The following is a 19364-nucleotide window of genomic DNA, read 5'->3' as shown; positions in this document are numbered from 1 at the left end:
TCACATTCCTGAGCAACCTTAGGTGTGTAATTCAAAAAATATATTCAGTATTGTTTATCCAGTACATTCTCAGTGTTTCTGAGATGAAGATTTTCAGTTTGCCTAATGCCTGGTAGCTGGCCAATAGTGGTTAGGTATTTTAAGACTCAATATTGTAAAGAGATACTTTTTATTTTTTAAAAAAGTTAAGTAGTTTTTGTTACTAGCATTTTAAAGTGATTCACATTCACCCTTCTTAGATGGAGATGAAATAAACACAAATTAAACCAGCTGGCCGTTGATCCCATTTCATGGAACTGTGAGAGTCAGTGCTACAGAAGTTTTAAAAGTGCCAACCAACATATTCAGGAAAAAAGTCCACATTTTTTTTTCACATAACCATGCTACTACTTTAACTTTGCAATCATTTCTATCTTTTCCCTTAAGTGTTCTGCCTTGCCAATCTGTCATGATCTATAAGAAAATAAAATCTGTAAGATTAAATTTAGTCTTATGTTTTTGTTTTTTAATCAGAACTATCTCAGATCTTGAAATACTCCTTAAAAAATAATGTCTAAAAAAAGTATCAGTTCAGTCGCTTAGTCGTGTCCAACTCTTTGTGACCCCATGGACTGCAGCACATCAAGTCTCCCTGTCCATCTCACCAACTCCTGGAGCTTGCTCAAACTCATGTAGGTATCAGTCCTATACATTAAACCCTGAGAATAAGTAAAAACATACTACATTAGAAAACAATTATATATTGTTAAAGAATTAAACTAAATTGCAGTTTTAACCCTGAAATTATTTTCAATCCTGGAAACACTTATACAAGTGGCATACATTACTATTTAGGGTAACAGCAGATGGGTTATTTAAAAGATGTCTACTTTCTATTAATCTTCAAAGAATATAGTTAAGCCTTAAAATTTAAAAATTCTGATATAGCAGAAAAAATTATCACTTAATTTTGAATCTTTAAAAGGAAAAAAGCTAAAAAGTATTTCATAAAAATACAAAGAAGAGTAAATATATTAGTTTAGCACTTACCAAATAATGTCAGTTTCAGTATCCTACTACACTGAATTGCAAAGGAAAGGTCAGAACTATCAAAAATTGTTATAAGATCTCCATCTGAAACAAATAAAAATTTCAGATTTGCATCAGTAGTAAGCTAGGATATATATCCATTAAAATGCAAAATGTGGATCACAGAGCATAGAGAATCTTCCATAAAACCTTAAAGCATAAAGGATCTAGGGAAGACGTATTTATCCAAAAGGATACTAAATAAATTTTATTTCTTTCGTGGCAAGATATTTATATTATTCTTATAAGAAGAGCCAACACATAGCTAAGATTAATGTAATTTTTACTAATCACCTGAAGGAAATAACAGTTTAGAATGAAATCTTTTCTAAGATATTTAAATATATTTATCAGAAACTTCTCAAGGTTCAAATTTTAATTCTAAGCACAGTAAAACACCACTGACACAAACGGAGGGGAAGCCATATGTAACAGTAACTAAAAAGGTTGCAAACTTTTTTCCTGCAAAATTGTTCTAATAAATGGGTAGACAGTTGAGTCTTTCAGGCCCCAGTCATCTCAACACTAAGATGAAAACCATCAATTCTCCTCAGGAAAAATACTCATGTACACAAATTTCTGAAATCCCCTAGATCCCAAGGATAACAAATACTATCATCAGCCTATCAATTGCCTGTTCAAAAGCTTTCAAAGGGCTAGGGAAAAAAAGGTTAGGGAAAGAACAGAAGAGAAGCCATTGCAAGATATCCTCAGACACAGCTCGGGGAGCGGGGCTGTCATGGGGAGGCTGAGAGGCTGCTCCAGCCATGCTCTGCACACCAGTTTTAACACTGATTAGGCCGCTTATTTTGGATAAAGATGGCAATTAAAGCCATAACTGAGAGTTTTATCATCTCTCTACAGCAGACCAGTGTTTTGTTTTTTTTTAAAACATACACATCTAATGCTCAACTTTAGGGATTCTACTCATAAACATATTTTTAAGTACATATGTAAAAGAAGTAAATTTCTATAACTGGTTTTTTCTTTCCTGATCTCCCCAACAGAAATAGAGTATCTATGACATCAGGAATTCTTTACCTAAGTCAGCTCTCCAAACTAGTGCCCAATACAATCTATAGAACACAAATCTGTATAATTTAAAAAAGCACTCAAAAACACGATGAAAAATAAATTAAATGTGATAACCAGATGTAGAAAACAGTTTCAACAATGAGGATACCCTAAGCTAGGGAGTCACAAATTACAATCAATGGATAAATTCTGGCTTAAAGAATTCAAACTAAGGATAGTTTTTATAATTTTAAAAGGTTCTAGAAAAAAGAATAGCAAAGCCTTATAGGACCCGCAATTCTAAACTACTATGTGATCCTTTAAAGGAGGAGTTGGCTGACCCTTCCATAAACAAAGATGAGTTAAGAGAAAGGCAGTAAAACAGCAAAGGCGGTTTAAGATACGCCAACTCTGAAGTAAGAGCAAATCATCTCCGGCTTTGCTGCTCAGTCGCTGAGTCCCGTCCAGCTCTTCATAACCCCATGGACTGCGGCACACCAGGCCTCCCTGTCCCCCACCATCTCCCGGAGTTTGCCCAAGTTCACTGTCAGCTCTGAGGTAAGAGCAAATCATCTCAGGTAAAACCATTAAAAACTTGAGCTGTAAAGTCAAACAAACAAAAAAAGAACACACGGATCACATTTACGCACACATTTGGAAGTCAAACGGGATAATCAATCTATTGTAAAGAGATGAGGTTACTAGGGAAGAGAATAAGAAGAAAACTCTCTCCTTTTTTGTTCCTTAACATGGACGACCCTCAAAAATTAGTTTTGGGTAACATTAGATGAAGGGGCTTCCCCTGTGACTCAGCTGGTAAAGAATCTGCCTGCCAATGCAGGAGACACAAGAGATGTGAGTTTGATCCCTGGGTCAGGAAGATCCCCTGGAGGAGGGCATAACTATCCACTCCAGTATTCTTACCTGGAGAATCCCATAAACAGAGGAGCCTGCAGGCTATAGTCCATGGGGTTGCGTAGAGTGGGACACGACTGAGCACCTAACACTTTCACTTTTCAACATTATATGAAATATGGAAAAAATGAAAGGCATATTATACCTCCAGTGAAATAATTGGCTTAGTTGGCCATCAGTGATTTATACTACCCTTCCACAGGGTAAGTTGTTAGAAAGTGGCTATCCAACCAGGGACAGTTCCCACCCAACCCACTAACATCTCAGCACAGTCATGTGACTGGGGTCTGGTCAATGTGATGTGAGCTGAAATGACACATACCACCTCCAGGCCTAGAGAGTACAATCTCCCATGTAATGCTCTACACTCCGTCTTCATGCATCTGCTTGCTAAATGCCAATGCTCAAGGTGAGCTTGTAAGCCATGTATTGAAGATATCAGAGCTTCTGTCAACCTGGGCCCCTGAATGATTTCTTGAGTGTTAAACCACTGAGATTTTAAGATTTTTATGCTAACAGCTAACATTACTTTAAACCGACACACAGAGAGAAATAAAGAAGCTATTAGGGATAAGATAACTGAGACAGCACAGCGTCAGAGAAATAAGAGCACTTATAAAACGATGCTGTGGATAGCAGTGCCAAGTGCTGAGATCAAGATGAAACAGACTGGAAATAAATTCAGCAGTAATAAAGATACCGGTAACCACCCAAAGCCCAATTTCACTAGAGATGTTAACAAAGATGACAGGTTAAAAGAAAAAGAAATAAAGAGAGTCTGTTGAGGCAGGTGTGAAATCCTGCAGTCGGAACAGCAGAGAACAAACTGTAAATGCAGGAATAATGATTCTGATTATATTTCCATTATCAAGACCACTTGTTTTAAGAGATTTTGCCTTGATTATAGAAATAATAAACAAATGCTTTATGTTTCCAAAAAAAAAGATAGTCTACTAATGTAATTCCACTATGTCGTTGATGATGTATTTGTCCGGTAAAATCCATCTCCATAAAAAGTTTTGTAGTCAAATCAGCCTAGGATCACTGCATAAACTGAGAAAGTATATCAGAATATTATGTGCTCTGAAAACTCCTGCAAAAAAACAGCTTTTCAATACTTAGCTGACCATGAAGCCTTTCTCATACAAAATGTACTAACATCCCTTTCACTTTGGGAAATATGAGTGAAAGTTTGGTTTTAAAGCAAAAAGGAAGCCAGAATTGTACAGGCATAAAAGAAAAACATATGGCTTGGAAAAATGTGCAACAGTATCCTAACATATCCCCTTCTAATAGCATCCCCTTCTAATAATAAATCACTTGGCAAATTTTTAACTTATAAGTATAATTAACTACATAGGCATTCCCTTAAATAAAAGAAAGTGGTACTCAATTATCATAGGAGGAAACAATTTTTATTCAGAGTTCAATGAAAAATGGGCAAAAGAATACATATAATACTTAAGATTTTTAAAAACTTGAGAAACACTCTTACCTTCATCTTTATATTTTATTGTAACTTCATCATTACTCAGAAGTTTTCCTCTGAAGACTCGCTGCATCATTAGCACTAATTCATCATAAGTAATATCTTCATTATGAATGGGAATTCGTCGAATATCCTCCCCAAGTTGAGCTTTGATGATTAGCTTCCCACTCAGATCCAACTGCCCATTCATGGTGGACTCCAGGATGTTCTATATATGTAACTCTAGAGAAAGACTGACAAAATGGTCTTGATGATTAAATAGCTATAAAACATATTTTAAAAGCTAAAAAGCAAAGCTACTACTAAAATCAAAGAAATTCTCAGTTTTAAAGGAAATTCACTGTTCCCATGTTACCATATTTATGGTAAAATGGTCTGGAACTGGTTTTATTATGTGCATAAGAAAATAAGTTTTATTATTTTATGTCTGTTATTATTTTACCCATATTGTTAACTGCTCATCTGATTTAGATTTCTTACTTAACATGTCTAGAACAAAATCCTGATCTTCCCCTCAAAATGTGCTTCTCTTGTTTTCTCCATCTCTGTTAATGACAATTCTCCTAAGATATTCAAGATAAACAACAAAAAAAAAACTTAGTTCCTCTCTTTCCCGCACACCTCACATATACCAAATTGCCAATGAATCTAGTTGCCACAACTTTCAAAATATCTCTGGAGTCCAACCCTTCACCTCTATCAACTTAATCCAAGCCACCATCATCTCTTGCCTGGATTACTGCAAAAGACTCCTAACTGGTCTGTCATCCTTTTACCTTTGCTTAACAAAGGTACCCTCAACACATCAGAGTTATCCTGTTAAATAAAATCTAGTGTAACTACTTTAAAATCTTCCAATAGAGTCTCATCTCACTCTTGCTAAAAGCCAGAACTACAAGGTTATGATCTGATTTAACCTCACTTCCCACCTCTCTCCCGGGCAACTCTGCTACGCTCAGACTACAATCTCCTTCTCAAGACTTGGCACTTGCTACTTCCTTAGCCTTGAGCCCTTTTCACACCCCTCACATGACGTAGATCTCTGATCAAATGTTAACTTCTCAGACGTTTATCCTGGCCATCTAATTTAAAATGGCTTTACTGTCACTTTCTTATTCAGCTTCATTTTCTGCAAAGCACTAATCAGTACCAAACATTAAAAAAGTATTAATTTTTATTCTTTTCCACTAGAAAATAGGGAAATAAATGGTTTTGTTCACTGTTATTTCTGGAGCCTAGAACAGTGCCTAGCACAGTTAATTATTCTACAGTCATTAAAGGAAGGACAATCATTAAATACTAGCTTCCAAACCCTACTAGCCTGTGTGTATTAAATGCTAACCCTGAAGAGGAAAGTATGTGTGAACACTAAAATAGTCTCAAATTTTTCTCGCTAAAATAAGAAAGACCTCATGAGCATTTTCTCCAATTTTCCGATTTTCAGAACTTGAGGACATCCTCCTGAGCTTTCTAACAAGACTGTCCACTATTGTTTCTCCATCTTCCGTAACGCTCCCATCCCCAAACCTGAGTATGTGTGATTAGACAGCACCCTTAAAAATAAGACAGTGTCAGAAAACTAAATACTAACTTGCTATTGAATTCTGCCTTCTTGGGTCTTATTTTAATCTTAGGTTATTCAGCATGCTTCTCCTATAATGACTTTGCAATCCTAAATTCAAAATAATGCCTGCGGTCTCTAATAATTTAATACCATTATCGTATACGATAATGCCATTACAATAACAGAAAATACACTTTTGCTTAATTAATATGTTAATATCTCTTCTTCTCAAGGCCTATCTCTTCTTTCCAAGACCAAGATGTTCATGAACACGTTATTTGTAACCACAGAGCATTCCTACTGGTCACATTCTGGTTTCAAAACTATGCTTCTCTACTAGCAGCATTCTGCTTTCTTCTCTTAAATGTGTTATTTTATTAACATATTTAGTTTTCCTAGTTCTCTACATCTGCTCCTTTATGTGTGTGTGAAAGCACTCAACCTGCCCCCCAACACACCAACACTTCAAATATTTGAAGAAAGTTTTCATGAATCCTAATTCATTTAATCAATAGAATACATAAATGCCCTAGCATCCTCATATAAATGCCACATGTCCTTCCAATCAAATACTTATCAAGTAATTGTCTCTAGACTCCCTTGCCACCCTCTGAACAAATTAATTTTATGAATGAATCTTTAATGCCCATCTTAAAATGGTGCATTAAATACAGAATCTAACACTCTAAGGTCAGTTAAGAACAGAGTGGACTATGTTCTACCATCCAGATGCTACGCTTGTCTTAACATAAAAAGAGAATACAGTCAGTGTTTCATCTGCCAATTCTGACAATGGACTTTTCCTGAAGACTTTGATTACCTGAAACCTCCATACAACCCCTTCACCTGTGAGCCAAACCAGCCCTCTTCATTTGGCAAACACTTAAATACCTGCTACATGCCAAGTTCCGAATATAATTACTTCAGTAAGACGGTTAAGATTTCACTTTGTTTGCCTTGCAGCCTGAGAGCAATAAAGAACTTCAGCAAATCAATCTATGTAATCTTCTCTTCCCTACAGGATGTGTAAACCATCAATAATGTAGTTGAAGGACCAGGGCTTAGCTTCAGCAGGATAGTTCTACCTATTCTCAGTAGCTTCTAGAATAGCGCCTGACATACAGTAAGTAAAGACTTTTAATACTTTTTGTTCCCTAAACAAAACATGAATGACAAGTGATAAAGTTCTGATAAAGAGATTAAAAGAAGGCAGTACCATCAGGTCAGTTCCTAAGTCAAGCCCTCACACTAGCTAGAGGTGACCCCCTACAACTGACATAACCCTAATTAGAGACATTTTCAACAATGAATATAATTGATATAATCCTTTTGATCATAAAGGAATTGTTGCCCAGTTCCAATGAATCTGAAAATATGAGCCTCTTTATAAATACTTGACACCTGCCATGTTTGCCTGCAAATTCACTTACTGGTTAGTACTTCCCCTAGACTGTAAACTACCTGTGGCCAGGAACCAGCTCTTCTTTCCTAAGGCCGTCTCCATTTTGTACAGTCATCTCCATAAGGCATGGTATAAAACAAGTTATCACAAAAATAAAAGCACCACGAAACTCTCTCCCTTCCAGGGAAAATCCTTCCCCCTATTTTTTATGTAACCGTAGAATCCAGGTCCTCTTTTTCTCTAGCCTCAATCACAAAGTAGAGACTACTATGAACTACTAGTTCCCAGGGCTACTGGTGACATCCTCACAGCTTTTTCTGCTCCCCATTTCTCCTTTCATCGTCTTTGCCCTACTCCCTCTGAAGTCCAGAAATGACTTGGCCACTAACTTATGAAATCTTCCAACAGGAACACTGTTCTCAGAACTGGAGAGTAAAGTGACATGCCCAAGGAAACATGTAAAAGGCCTGCCTCTTTGAACCAGGATCCAGGTTCAGGGACCAAACCTCCACGAGCCCTGTGGTGAGGGCCCCGTTCAGTAAATTTGCTTAGGCAACTCCAGAGGGTAGAAAAAGAAACCCTAAGCAAAACCAACCCTCGAGTACTCCAAAGAATGCAAGGGGGCTCAAATCCTGCCTGACCAGGGCCAGCGTTGATGGTAAAGATTTCTCCCACTAGCTGTGTGACCTCAGGCAAATACTTCTCCAAATCTCACTTTCGCCGACTGCAAAATGGAAATATCTAAATTTGGAAGAATCCTTGTGACGATTAAATGAGACTGTGAACCTAAACTACTAAGCACATTGCCTGACAAAGTAAACTCTTGAAAAGTTAGTTGTCATCACCACTACTAGACTGGGTTTGGCCTCCAGACGGCGCCTGATGAAGCACTAACAGAGTCAAGGAACAAGGCTTCCCCAGGTGACCCCCAATCAACTAATTCCCATAGGCGCCATTCTCCCCACTTCTCACCCTTCCAAGCCCCTCTGAGAATTAGGCACTGGACCACCCTTGATCTCCAAAAGTCCCTCTCCGCTCCCTCCGGCTGTCCCAATCCTTGGAGCCAGGCGGGATCGACACAAGTGCCCTTGCTGGCTCAAACACGTCCTAAAGCCCCCCCTTAGGTCCGCGTGGTTGCCACGGTGGCCTGTGGAGCCCCCCCCCCCCCGCCCAGGCCTCCCCTCCCCCGCCGTGGCCTCTCCTCGAGGCGAGGCCCGGCCCAGCCTCAGTCCTCGGCCTCCAGGGCCTTCCCACCCGCCCCGCGCTCGCCGGTTCGAACGAGGCCCTCGCAGCGTTTCCACGTCTGCCGGCCCGCCTGGCCCGAGAAATCGGCCGCGCCCCCGTCTTCAGCGGCCATACCGTTTTCCCGAGGCCGCCACTGCAGCCCTCCGCGGGTCTCCGCTGACCAGACCCGTGCGAGGCCGCCACCGTCGGGCTCTGGGGCGTTGGGGGAAGGCTGCGGTCACAGCCCACTCGGTTGCCCTCCGGGGCCGCCGCACCTCGCTGGCAGACTCGCGCGGGCCCCGGCCAATCGCACGGACCCACCAAGCCTAGCGAGAGCTTGGGCCCAGTACGTGGCAGGTGGGGAGCGAAGAGGGGCGGGAATAAGAAGAAAATCAGTCCTTTCGCTCCGCCTCCGAGAGCGCGAACCGACCCAGAACGCATGCGCAACGTCGGTAGGGCGGGGACTAACGACGCCGGGGTCTGCAGGGGTCTGAGTCTCTGCTTTCTCACTGGATGACTGGATAAGTGTAGGAAGTGCACGCAGAACGGATGCACGCATGCGCGGGGCGTGACCAAGCACTTCCGGTTTTCCTGAACAGTAGTATTTCCCGTTTCTCGCCCGTGGGCGGGACGTAATTTGGTCTTCTGGACTCTGAGAGCCAAGAGTAGGCGTTTGTCCAAGTTTGGGTTTTTTTGTTGTTTTGTAGCCATTGCAGTTCTCCTAGTCCTATCTCGGAAAAACTAAACTTTTCCCCGCCTTCCTTCTACAAACTCATTCATTCATTATTGAGCGCCTACGCTTTGTCAAGCGCTGTGCGGGGAATGGGAATGAATCAGTTTGTGAACAAGGAGTTCCAACAGCGTTTACGAGACAGGACAGATTTTATGGGTGTGTAAAAGGTAAAGGCTAGGAAATTAAGACTGATTAAGGATCCCAGAGCCATTTTGGAAATAAGATATTTGAGCGTGCCTTATATACTCTTTCCATTTATCTAAAGCATTTGTTTTGAATATGTGTCTTTATGTAAGAATTATGCTGGCTTTAGACTGAAGCCTGATATTTGGGAAGAGGAAACAGGTGATGGAATCTGGGCATGGGGAGGGGAGTGCTATTTTAAAAGTTGCTGGAAACTTTTGCTTTCTAAGATTCAGTTCAGTTCAGTCGCTCAGTCATGTGCGACTCTTTGCGACCCCATGAACTGCAGCATGCCAGGCCTCCCTGTCCATCACCAGCTCCCGAAGTTTACTCAAATTCATGTCCATCGAGTCAGTGATGCCATCCAGCCATCTCATCCTCTGTCGTCCCCGTCTCCTTCTGCCCTCAGTCTTTCCCAGCTTCAGGGTCTTTTCCAGTGAGTCAGCTCTTCACAAGAGGTGGCCAAAGTATTGGAGTTTCAGCTTCAACATCAATCCTTCCAGTGAACACCCAGGACTGATTTCCTTCAGGAAGGACTGGTTGGATCTCCTTGCAGTTCAAGGGATTCTCAAGAGCCTTCTCCAACACCACAGTTCAAAACCATCAATTTTTCGGTGCTCAGCTTTCTTCACAGTCCAACTCTCACATCCATACATGACCACTGGAAAAACCATAGCCTTGACTAGATGGACCTTTGCTGGCAAAGTAATATCTCTGCTTTTTAATATGCTGTCTAGGTTGGTCATAACTTTCCTTCCAAGGAATAAGCGTCTTTTAATTTCATGGCTGCAATCACCATCTGCAGTGATTTTGGAGCACAAGAAAATAAAGTCTGACACTGTTTGCACTGTTTCCCCATCTATTTTCCATGAAGTGATGGGACCAGATGCCAATATCTTAGTTTTCTGAATGTTGAGCTTCAAGAGGCTCTTTATTTCTTTTTCACTTTCTGCCATAAGGGTGGTGTCATCTGCATATCTGATGTTATTGATATTTCTCCCGGCAATCTTGATTCCAGCTTGTGCTTCTTCCAGCCCAGCATTTCTCATGATGTACTCTGCATATAAGACTCAGCAAAAATCAATTTGAACTTACTTGGTCCTCAGTTGTTCACCAGATAGGCAAAGTGAATTTAAGGTGAGAAGTTATGTACTTAAGTGGAGTGACATTTTTGCAGTTGTGAGTCTGAAAAATTATGTTTGAGAATGAAATATATGATTTTAGAATTCTTTGCCTCTGAAATGTATTTTCCAACATTCTATGTATTATTCTTTGAGCAATTGCTTGGCAGCATTTGGGGAGCAAAAGACTGTAGTAAGAATGAAAAAAGTTCCAGATTTTCTCCGAAGACTTGTTCTTCTTTGCTTGTAATTTAGCACTGAATGATGCAGATTTGGGGAAACTAACTTCTGTTGGTAATAGTATTCTGATGTATTTGAGATGGTTTGAGATTGGATTAAACCACACAAATACAGACAGAGATAAAATTCCGGCAAACAGTGAATAACACCACTGTCAGTATCCCTAAAGAGAAGTCAGAGCCTGGGGCAGAGGATAAGGAGATGAACCTTAGCCTGGCATGAGGGGAAAGCATTTCCTCTCTCTAGGCTCCTGGACAAAGGGCTTGCCATTGAGAAGAAATAAATGGATCCCTGCTACACTGGGGCCAGCTGGAAGCTGCTAAGAAAGGCACCCGTACATTTGCCTTCAGAGGGACTAGGGCTTGTGGACTCTGAAAGCAACTTAAAGTTCTTTATGTTGTAATTCCCTTGTGCTTCATCCTCAAGTAATCAGTGAAGTCTCATTTAATGTTAAACCTGTCCCTGACTCATTTGAAAAGACCCTGATGCTGGGAAAGATTGAAGGCGGGAGGAAAAGGGGCCGACAGGATGAGATGGTTGGATGGCATCAGCGACTCAGTGGACATGGATTTGAGTAAACTCCAGGAGTTGGTGATGGACAGGGAGGCCTGGCGTGCTGCAGTCCATGGGGTTGCAGAAAGCTGGACACGACTGAGCGACTGAACTGACTGACTATCCCTAGGTACTGAGGAAACTGAGAGATTCGGTAGTGATGATTCCTCTGGTCAAAGCAAAAGCAAGAGTTGCCTGGGGCAAGAAGTGAGACGTCAGATTAGTAAAGCATCATTTTGAAGCCAGATCAGAGGCTAAGGTGACCTGAGACAAGAAAGACTTCCATGCCACATTAAAGCATTTCCCCAGGATTCTCCAGAAATACACATTTGGAAATTTTCGATGAAAAACTTTGTAAAAGATTTTGCTTCTTGCTATGCAGTGGGATGTAGGCTTACAGTATTGTGATTGGGCATGAAACCAAGGATATTTACATTTAGTAATATGTTATATGAGAGCATGAAATTATACTAGGAGTTTGTCAAATTTCCCCCTTTAGGTTATAGACACCTTTATTTATTTTTTTTTTTAATTTTTAAAATTTTTATTGGAGTAATATACGTTTTTTTTTTTTAAAGCAACACTACCAGTGAACATACTGGGAGTGCAGTAGCCTTAAGATAGTGAATAGTCTTGTGTTTGTAGGAGGCAAAAGTGAGCTTTTGAGAAAATAAAAATGTCAGACGAGATCATGACTCTTCAACTCTGTTGCTCAGTAAAGCTTAGCCTCTTTGAGGTTTGTCTGACTCCACGTATAATGCAGGGCGGACTTGAGGTTGCTTTAGATGTTTGACTATGTTGCTTTTGAGGTTTGACTATAGATGTCAAATGTGGCAGAGGAATATGGCTCTTGGCAAAAGAAACCCCAAAGCTAGGATGGTTGGTAGACAGCTTGAGGGGCAGTGTCTGGACTCCTTGGGAAGATGGGAACACCTGAGGGTTGTGAAGCAGTTTGCTTCAACGCTGCTTTCTTTAAGAACCTGTCGAGAGCACATTGCTTCAGCGGTTCCTATGAGGGGAAAGTGTATGCACCAACGTTATGGACTCGGTGCCTCAGTCAGGCCTGGAATATACCACTTGTGTGATTAATCCTTGCTGAGTGAATGAACAAAGGATCAAAGTGCTGAAGTGCCACTGGCGAGCTCCGTTCTTCCTCACAGAAAGGCTGGTTCACATCAACCTTCAGTCACCCTCTTTGTGAAGGGGGCCATTTTACTGATATTGCTTATTTCACTCTTTATTTTTTCTAAGCCCCCAAAGCGCAGGAGCCCCAAAAAGTGTCCTGCCTGAATCAGCTGGGCAGATTGTAAAACTGGCTGCTCACACCTGGTTTCCCTGCTTCTGGACTAGCTTAGCTGAGCTCATGAATAGACACCTTTATAACCAAAACCATATCCTGCCCATTTTCTTCTTTTAACTAAATTACTAAACTGTTCACAAAAACATCAATGACCTTTTGTGTTCCTGATCCTATATAAAAATTACAATTAAAAAATTAATTTAAGAGCCTCATGAACAGCTGGAGCTCAATACCCAACCCAAAGGTAAGAACATTACCCATAAATCACATTTCCCTTTTTGCTCCTCTCATGTGGCATTCAGTGAATATCTGGTGAGTCAGTGAAATAGTTATTGCTCTTCTGTAATGTGCCACAGTTGCTGATAATACAGGCCTCTGTACTTAGGCTCCCAATAAATGCTGGTGATAATTGGCCACAGAACAATAGACTGAATTGAGCCACTTACCCCTCTTACCAAGAACATGCTTTCTCCCACTCCATGTGTAGACACTGATTTTAGTTACTGCTGCCTTTCATTAGAGAAACCAGAAAAGATAAGTTATACAATTGCCACTTCCTAAGCACTTAGGGTCACATTTATTGGGATAAGCATCAAACAAACCACCAAGAAGATTGTTCTGGAAACTCCATAAGCACACCTTTAAAGTGCTGTTAGTTAAAAACACCATCTATTTTTGTTGTGTGTGGCATTTGGAAAGTACTGACAGAATAAATTGAACTTCAAGATCACCTGGTCCTCTGCCCTATGTCCAGGTGAATTTGGTTTGAAATGAACACATAGAATAACCCTGAATCAGAAATGTGAAAGGTGGAAGCATGTGAAAAAAGGAGAAACAGTATAAGACATTTAGCTTAGCCTATAGCAAGGGGAGAAATGAGAACTCTACATTTGAAGGTTACTGCCCAAGTTTCACAGATATCTGAAGAAGGATTATAGCTGTACTGTGGTTTTGAGAAATGTAGTCAACTCACTTACCTATCACCTGATCTTTCTCTTCATAAGTCAGTGTGGCTCACATTTAATAGAAAAGAAAAAATCCTAAGGGTGAAAAGGGGAGATTCTTTGACTGATAGGAAGCGGGACCAAGATTAGGAGCCTTGTAAACAAGTTGGATGAAACATCTGTTTCATCGTGTTCTCTTTTAGTAGTTAGTGTAAATAATTTTGAAAATTTCAATCATCTCCGATACCCTCAGAGGAACCAAAGAAATGACGTAAGTTCCTTCCAGGGTGAGAATTTCATAGGAGAAGTTAGATCCCTCCCTGAGAGTCAGCTGTGTGTGGCAGCAGTTGGCTAAATAAGAGAACTCCAAACAGAAGGGGAAACTCATGAGGACCGGATAGGGGCCAGTTTGCCAGGTGAGCCTCCCCACCGCTGGCCAAACATAAAGATCTAATTTGTGTAAACACCGGAAGCTGCTACCCCATGTAGAAATAACAAGGGAGAAAATTATATTCTTACTGTATACCTCTGAGTTAGTCATTCTTAGCAAAATACTTAGTCTGTCCTACCAGCTGCACATCCACTGAGACCCCAAAAATGTTTCTGCCCTACCATGAGGGCGCTACGTCCACCTCTGTAGAGAAACTGCTCCTTGAAGGCTGTTCTGTATAGATGAAGGGGCTGGAACTTTGGCTTTATCTGGCATGCTCTAGTTTCTTTTTTAAAGGAATATACTCATGTAATATGTAGGTGAAAAAATAATTTTAAAATAATTTCATCCTGTATTTAGAGTCAGAAAATTCTAGAGCTGGTACAGAGTTTAGAATTTACCTAGTAGTAGTAATAATGTTAATTGCTCAGTTGTGTCCAACTCTTTGCAACCCCATGGACTGTGGCCCACCAAGCTCCTCTGTCCATGGAATTCTCCAGGCAAGAATACTGGGATGGGTAGCTATTCCCTTTCTCCAGGGGATCTTCTTGACCCAGGGATCAAATCTAGGTCTCCTGAACTGCAGGGGGATTCTTTGCCATCTGAGCCACCAGTCCTGCCTATTACAAAGGTAGATTGCGCCTAGGCTTATGCCCAGAGAGGCAAATGTCTTGCTTTAAGTCATATAACTTGTAGCTGAAACCACAACTGCCAGTCCAGAATGCTGCCCTAGTCTGCTATTACTTGGTAGGTACCATGGCAGAAAAATCAAATTTTTTTGTCATTGCAAAGGTCCAAGAGGTCTCAATATGTCATGATTTCATAGCAGATTATATCAAAGTTCAGCAAATTATCAGTGTGATACTTCCACGTGTAACGAAACTCTACCGGAAGAAGATAAGAATTGGACTATAGTTCTCTGGGAAATACAGCTTTTAAGAGATAACAGCATAAGATCATACCACTCTGCTTTGTTTTTATTTTTTCTTCTTTTTTAAAATAAAGGGCTAACATATCAAGCAATGGGAACTTTCAGAAACATGGTCAACCGCTTGCAAAAGGAATTTATGACCTTTTCCCACTTTTTGAAACAATTCAAAAATCAGGACTTTACTAATTCCCGTATATTGCTACTGAGAGTATAAAATGGCAAAACTACTTTGCAAAACTGGCAGTTTCCTGCATAGTTAAATATACACTTACTCTACGACTCAGTATTACACTACACTAGATATTTCAAGAGAAAACATCTACACAAAGACTTAGAGAAGATTGGTTGTATCAGTTTTATTCATGGTTTTCAAAACCTGGAAATGACCAAATGTCCCTCAACTAGTAAATACATGAACAAAACATGATCTATCCAAACTGAATTTTACTCAGCAATAAAAAGCAAGCCAATGATATATATATATATAACATGGATGAATCTCAAAGACCCTATGCTGAATGAAAGAAGCCAGACTCAAAAGAGGATGTGGTCCTATTTACATGGCATTCCGGAACAGGCAAAATTAACAAATGGTGGCAGAAAGCAGACAAGTGGTTGCCTGGAGCTGGGAAGGGTGAAGTAAGCTTTAACTGGGGCAGAGTAGGTTACAGGGTGAGGGAAATGTTCTTAATCTTGTTTCACAGATTTGTGAAACATTTGTTAAACCTCATCTAATTATACACTTAAAATGGGTGTATTTTACTGCATGTAAATTATATGGCAATGAAGTTCATTTTAAAAATTAAAAGAAAAAGCAAAACAAAATTAACTCCAATAACCAAAATTAAGGAAAACCACTTCTGTATTTTTTAAAAACCAAACAAAAATAGTTTTCAGTGACCCACTTGAAAGACTGAAGATTCCTAAGGTGCACTGTCTTTGTATTGTGTAACTTTCGTATTGTATGCGTGTGTGCTAAGGTGTTTCTGTCATGTCTGACTCTGCAACGCCTTGGACTGTAGCCCTCCAGGCTCCTCTGTCCATGGAATTCTCCAGGCAAGAACACTGGAGTGGGTAGCCATTCACTTCTCCAGGGATCTTCCAGACCCAGGGATTGAACTCAGATCTCCTGCACTTTTTATAGCAAAAATATAAGCTCACCAGCCATGTTCCTTGGGTACTGATCTTGTCCTTCTCTTCTTACTTATTGCTCCTATGATTATTTTCTCTTCCTCCTGATTTTCTTACTCTCTTTTCCAGCAGCTTTTATATATTTTGTTTCAAATAGACATTTTAATGTAAGCGAAGTAATACAGATAATGCATGTGTAACATTTGAATCTCCCTGAGGTTTTTGTGTGTGTTAACAAATAGTTGCTAATCTTCTCCAAGATTTAGTGTTTTATTTTAAGAAAGGGTGGATAGATGCAAAAAGAAAGCATGTTGGAGAGGAAAGAATAACTTTGTCATGGAACTCCACCCAACTGTTACACGATATAATGAAGGGTGAGAGATGGCCTGTGTCTGTAAGACATGATTCCTTTGGCCATGGTTGGCATATTTATACCCTTGTTATTCATTTTAGAAGTTTTTACATAATCCCTAACCTACTCCTTAATACAAAATCATTCCTTAATACAAAATACTCTGCCTGCATGAAGACATTTAAACTCAAGAAATGCTAAATGCTCCCATAAATCTTTTGGATATTTTGAATCAAATGCAGAGTGAGCATTTTATTATATTATAAAGAGAGGAAACAAACTGGGGGAAAATATTGTCACTAAATGTAATAAAGGGCTAATAGCCATAATAGAATTCACACAAATTTATGAGAAAAAATAACAGTTCAATTGATAAATGGACCACATACACCTATGAATAATTTAAAAAATTAAACACTACCAAAGTAAACAGTGTACAAAAAACTGTTTATGGTACTCCATGACGTTGGTCACATTTTTGTCGAGACAATAGTATACACAAGGAACTTAAATGTTCATCCCTTTGACATGTTTATCATCATCCTGAGAATTTATCTTCAGGAAATAATTTAAAAGAAAGGAAATATATATACCAGTTTATTAATCATATGTCACTATAATATTAAAAACTGAAATGATTTTGTGGCGCTAGTGGTAAAGAACCTGCCTGCCAACTCAGGAGATGTAAGGGGGTTCGATCCCTGAGTTGGGAAGATCCCGGAGGAGGAAATGGCAACCCACTCCAGTATTCTAGCCTGGAGAATCCTGTGGAGGGAGGAGCCTGGTGGGCAGAAGGGTCGGACATGACTGAAACAATGTAGCACACAGACATTCAGTAACAGAACCACTTGGTAACTTATGCTATATTATGCAATTATTGCAACAAGTGGGCAACTGTCAGGACAAATCAGAATACATTTCATTTGCTATAATTACAGCTGTTTAAATTCTTATGTATTCACACAAAGAGTAAAAGGGAACATTAAAAAAAAAAAAGACATTATTGATAGGTCAGGGAATTACTGATTTTGCTTTTTTGAAAAAGATAATTTATACAGATCTAAAATTGCCATAATATGGTTAGCACAAGGTTTTTAAAAATGTCAACAGGAAGCTCCTTCCTCTCTTAGTAACTGGCCCTTCCCCCTCTAGCCCTATGTTCCCCACCGCACCCCCCGCCCCTGGGGTTGGATCCAATCCTGGTGGCTCTACTTGGGCCTCATCTGAGGAGCCAGGTCCCGAAGATCCCAGGGTCACAGTAAGGGGATCCCACAGGGCTAGAGAGCCCCAGTGGGTGACTGGCTGGTATGATACAGTCAGCACTTCTGGCCCAGGTTTTCCAAGCATTGGCCAAGAATGCCAAGCTCTTCTGAAGGAGGCAATGACAGTGGGCTTGAGAATGATCTCCTTTTGTTGGTAACGGGGTGGGGGGGGGTGGGGGGGAGAAGAGGCAACATGAACTTCAAAATGGAAAGGGTAAGAGAAAAAATAATTCAGACTGACGAACAGTAATCTCTGAATTGTTAAGACCCAGGAAAGGAAACCCCAAAGTCAGGATGGTTGTTCCCCTCAAGTTGGAGCACTAAACTAAAAAAAAGATTCTCAACCAGTGCAGGCTTAAATCAATAGAATTATTTCCAAGAGGTAGAATTTCAGGGAAGGTAGGGGAACATTAATGTTCGCCTGACTTAGCCTCCACAACACACACAGTACGTGTTTCTTTTGCATTTATGGTAGAGCCTTCCCAGGAATGGTATATGAAATTTCGATTTGCTGCACCTCCCATAATGCTGGAAATAGTACATAGAAAACTAAAACCACCAAGGGAACACATGTTTCACCCTCAGGCTAAATGTCGCTCTTTGGTGATTTTTTCCCACATTTAAAGTGGCCTCCACTTAAGGTTTATTTTCATCTGAATATAAACTCCAGGACATCAGTAGGTCAACCACATCTTGTAATTTTCCCAAAGTCCAGCCCCTGTCTAGGGATGTGACTATAACACCACTAAAACCACTGCCCTCAGAGAATTGCTTTACTTATTCTCTTACATTTTCCATTATCCTTTAAGGTCTCAATTATACTATAGATGGAGTAGGCTCTTGGCTCACCTAGAAATCTGACAGTCATTTACAACCATTTCTATAGAAAACACATGTTCTTTGAGGCGTGGTGAGAATGGTATGCCATGGCTTACTTGACATTTGTTAGTCCCTTAGCTCAGGGCACTCACAGCAGGTGCCTCGTTTATGACAAAACAGAACATAGCATTTCAAAGACTCTATCTCTGAAGTCCAGTGGGAGTACTCTTTCCAACCCAGGGGAGGTCATTTTTTATTTAGGAAGCCATTCATAATTCAAGTGTTTGAAACCTCATGAGCAGCTGGATCTTTTAGAAGTCATAAGGGACACATGTAAATCCATGGCTGATTCATGTCAATGTATGGCAAAAACCACTACAATATTGTAAAGTAATTAGCCTTCAACTAATTAAATAAATGAAAAAAAAAAAGAAGTCATAAGGGGTGATAGTGACTAACTTTTCATTTTTTGAGCCTGTCATTTCATCAATAAAAGGATAGATGTATCAAGAACTGGAAGGAAATAGAGGCTTTAGCAACCAGCTCATTTTTCTGTGTCTCACTTCCCAATTCTCATGGAGTCAATTCCTCTGGGCATAAAATATGCTTTTTGTTTTAACAGGAAAAAAAAAAAAACCCTTTCCAGAGGTTAAATAAGTGCAAAGTTCTTGACTGGAAATAAAAGTATAA

General features: G+C 40.0%; 1 protein-coding gene across 6 annotated transcripts in view; it reads right to left on the bottom strand.

The window, feature by feature from the left end:
- Positions 1-9108, bottom strand: part of TFG (trafficking from ER to golgi regulator) — a 31093-nt gene extending 21985 nt beyond the window's left edge. For 5 of the 6 annotated variants that reach the window (XM_043448813.1, XM_043448816.1, XM_043448814.1 and 2 more), the window contains exons 1-3: positions 8812-9075; positions 4493-4719; positions 1030-1113 (exon numbers count right to left, since the gene is read on the bottom strand). In XM_043448813.1, coding sequence (XP_043304748.1) covers positions 1030-1113; positions 4493-4676 — 268 coding nt within the window. In that variant the 5' untranslated portion in view covers positions 4677-4719; positions 8812-9075. Of the gene's footprint in view, positions 1-1029; positions 1114-4492; positions 4720-8811 lie in introns of all 6 variants that reach the window. The other variant, XM_043448812.1, reaches the window with a different exon arrangement.
- Positions 9109-19364: the final 10256 nt, after the last annotated feature.

Source organism: Cervus canadensis, chromosome 27, assembly GCF_019320065.1.
Source record: "Cervus canadensis isolate Bull #8, Minnesota chromosome 27, ASM1932006v1, whole genome shotgun sequence".
NCBI lineage: Eukaryota > Metazoa > Chordata > Mammalia > Artiodactyla > Cervidae > Cervus > Cervus canadensis.
This window is presented reverse-complemented; position numbering and strand designations above follow the sequence as displayed.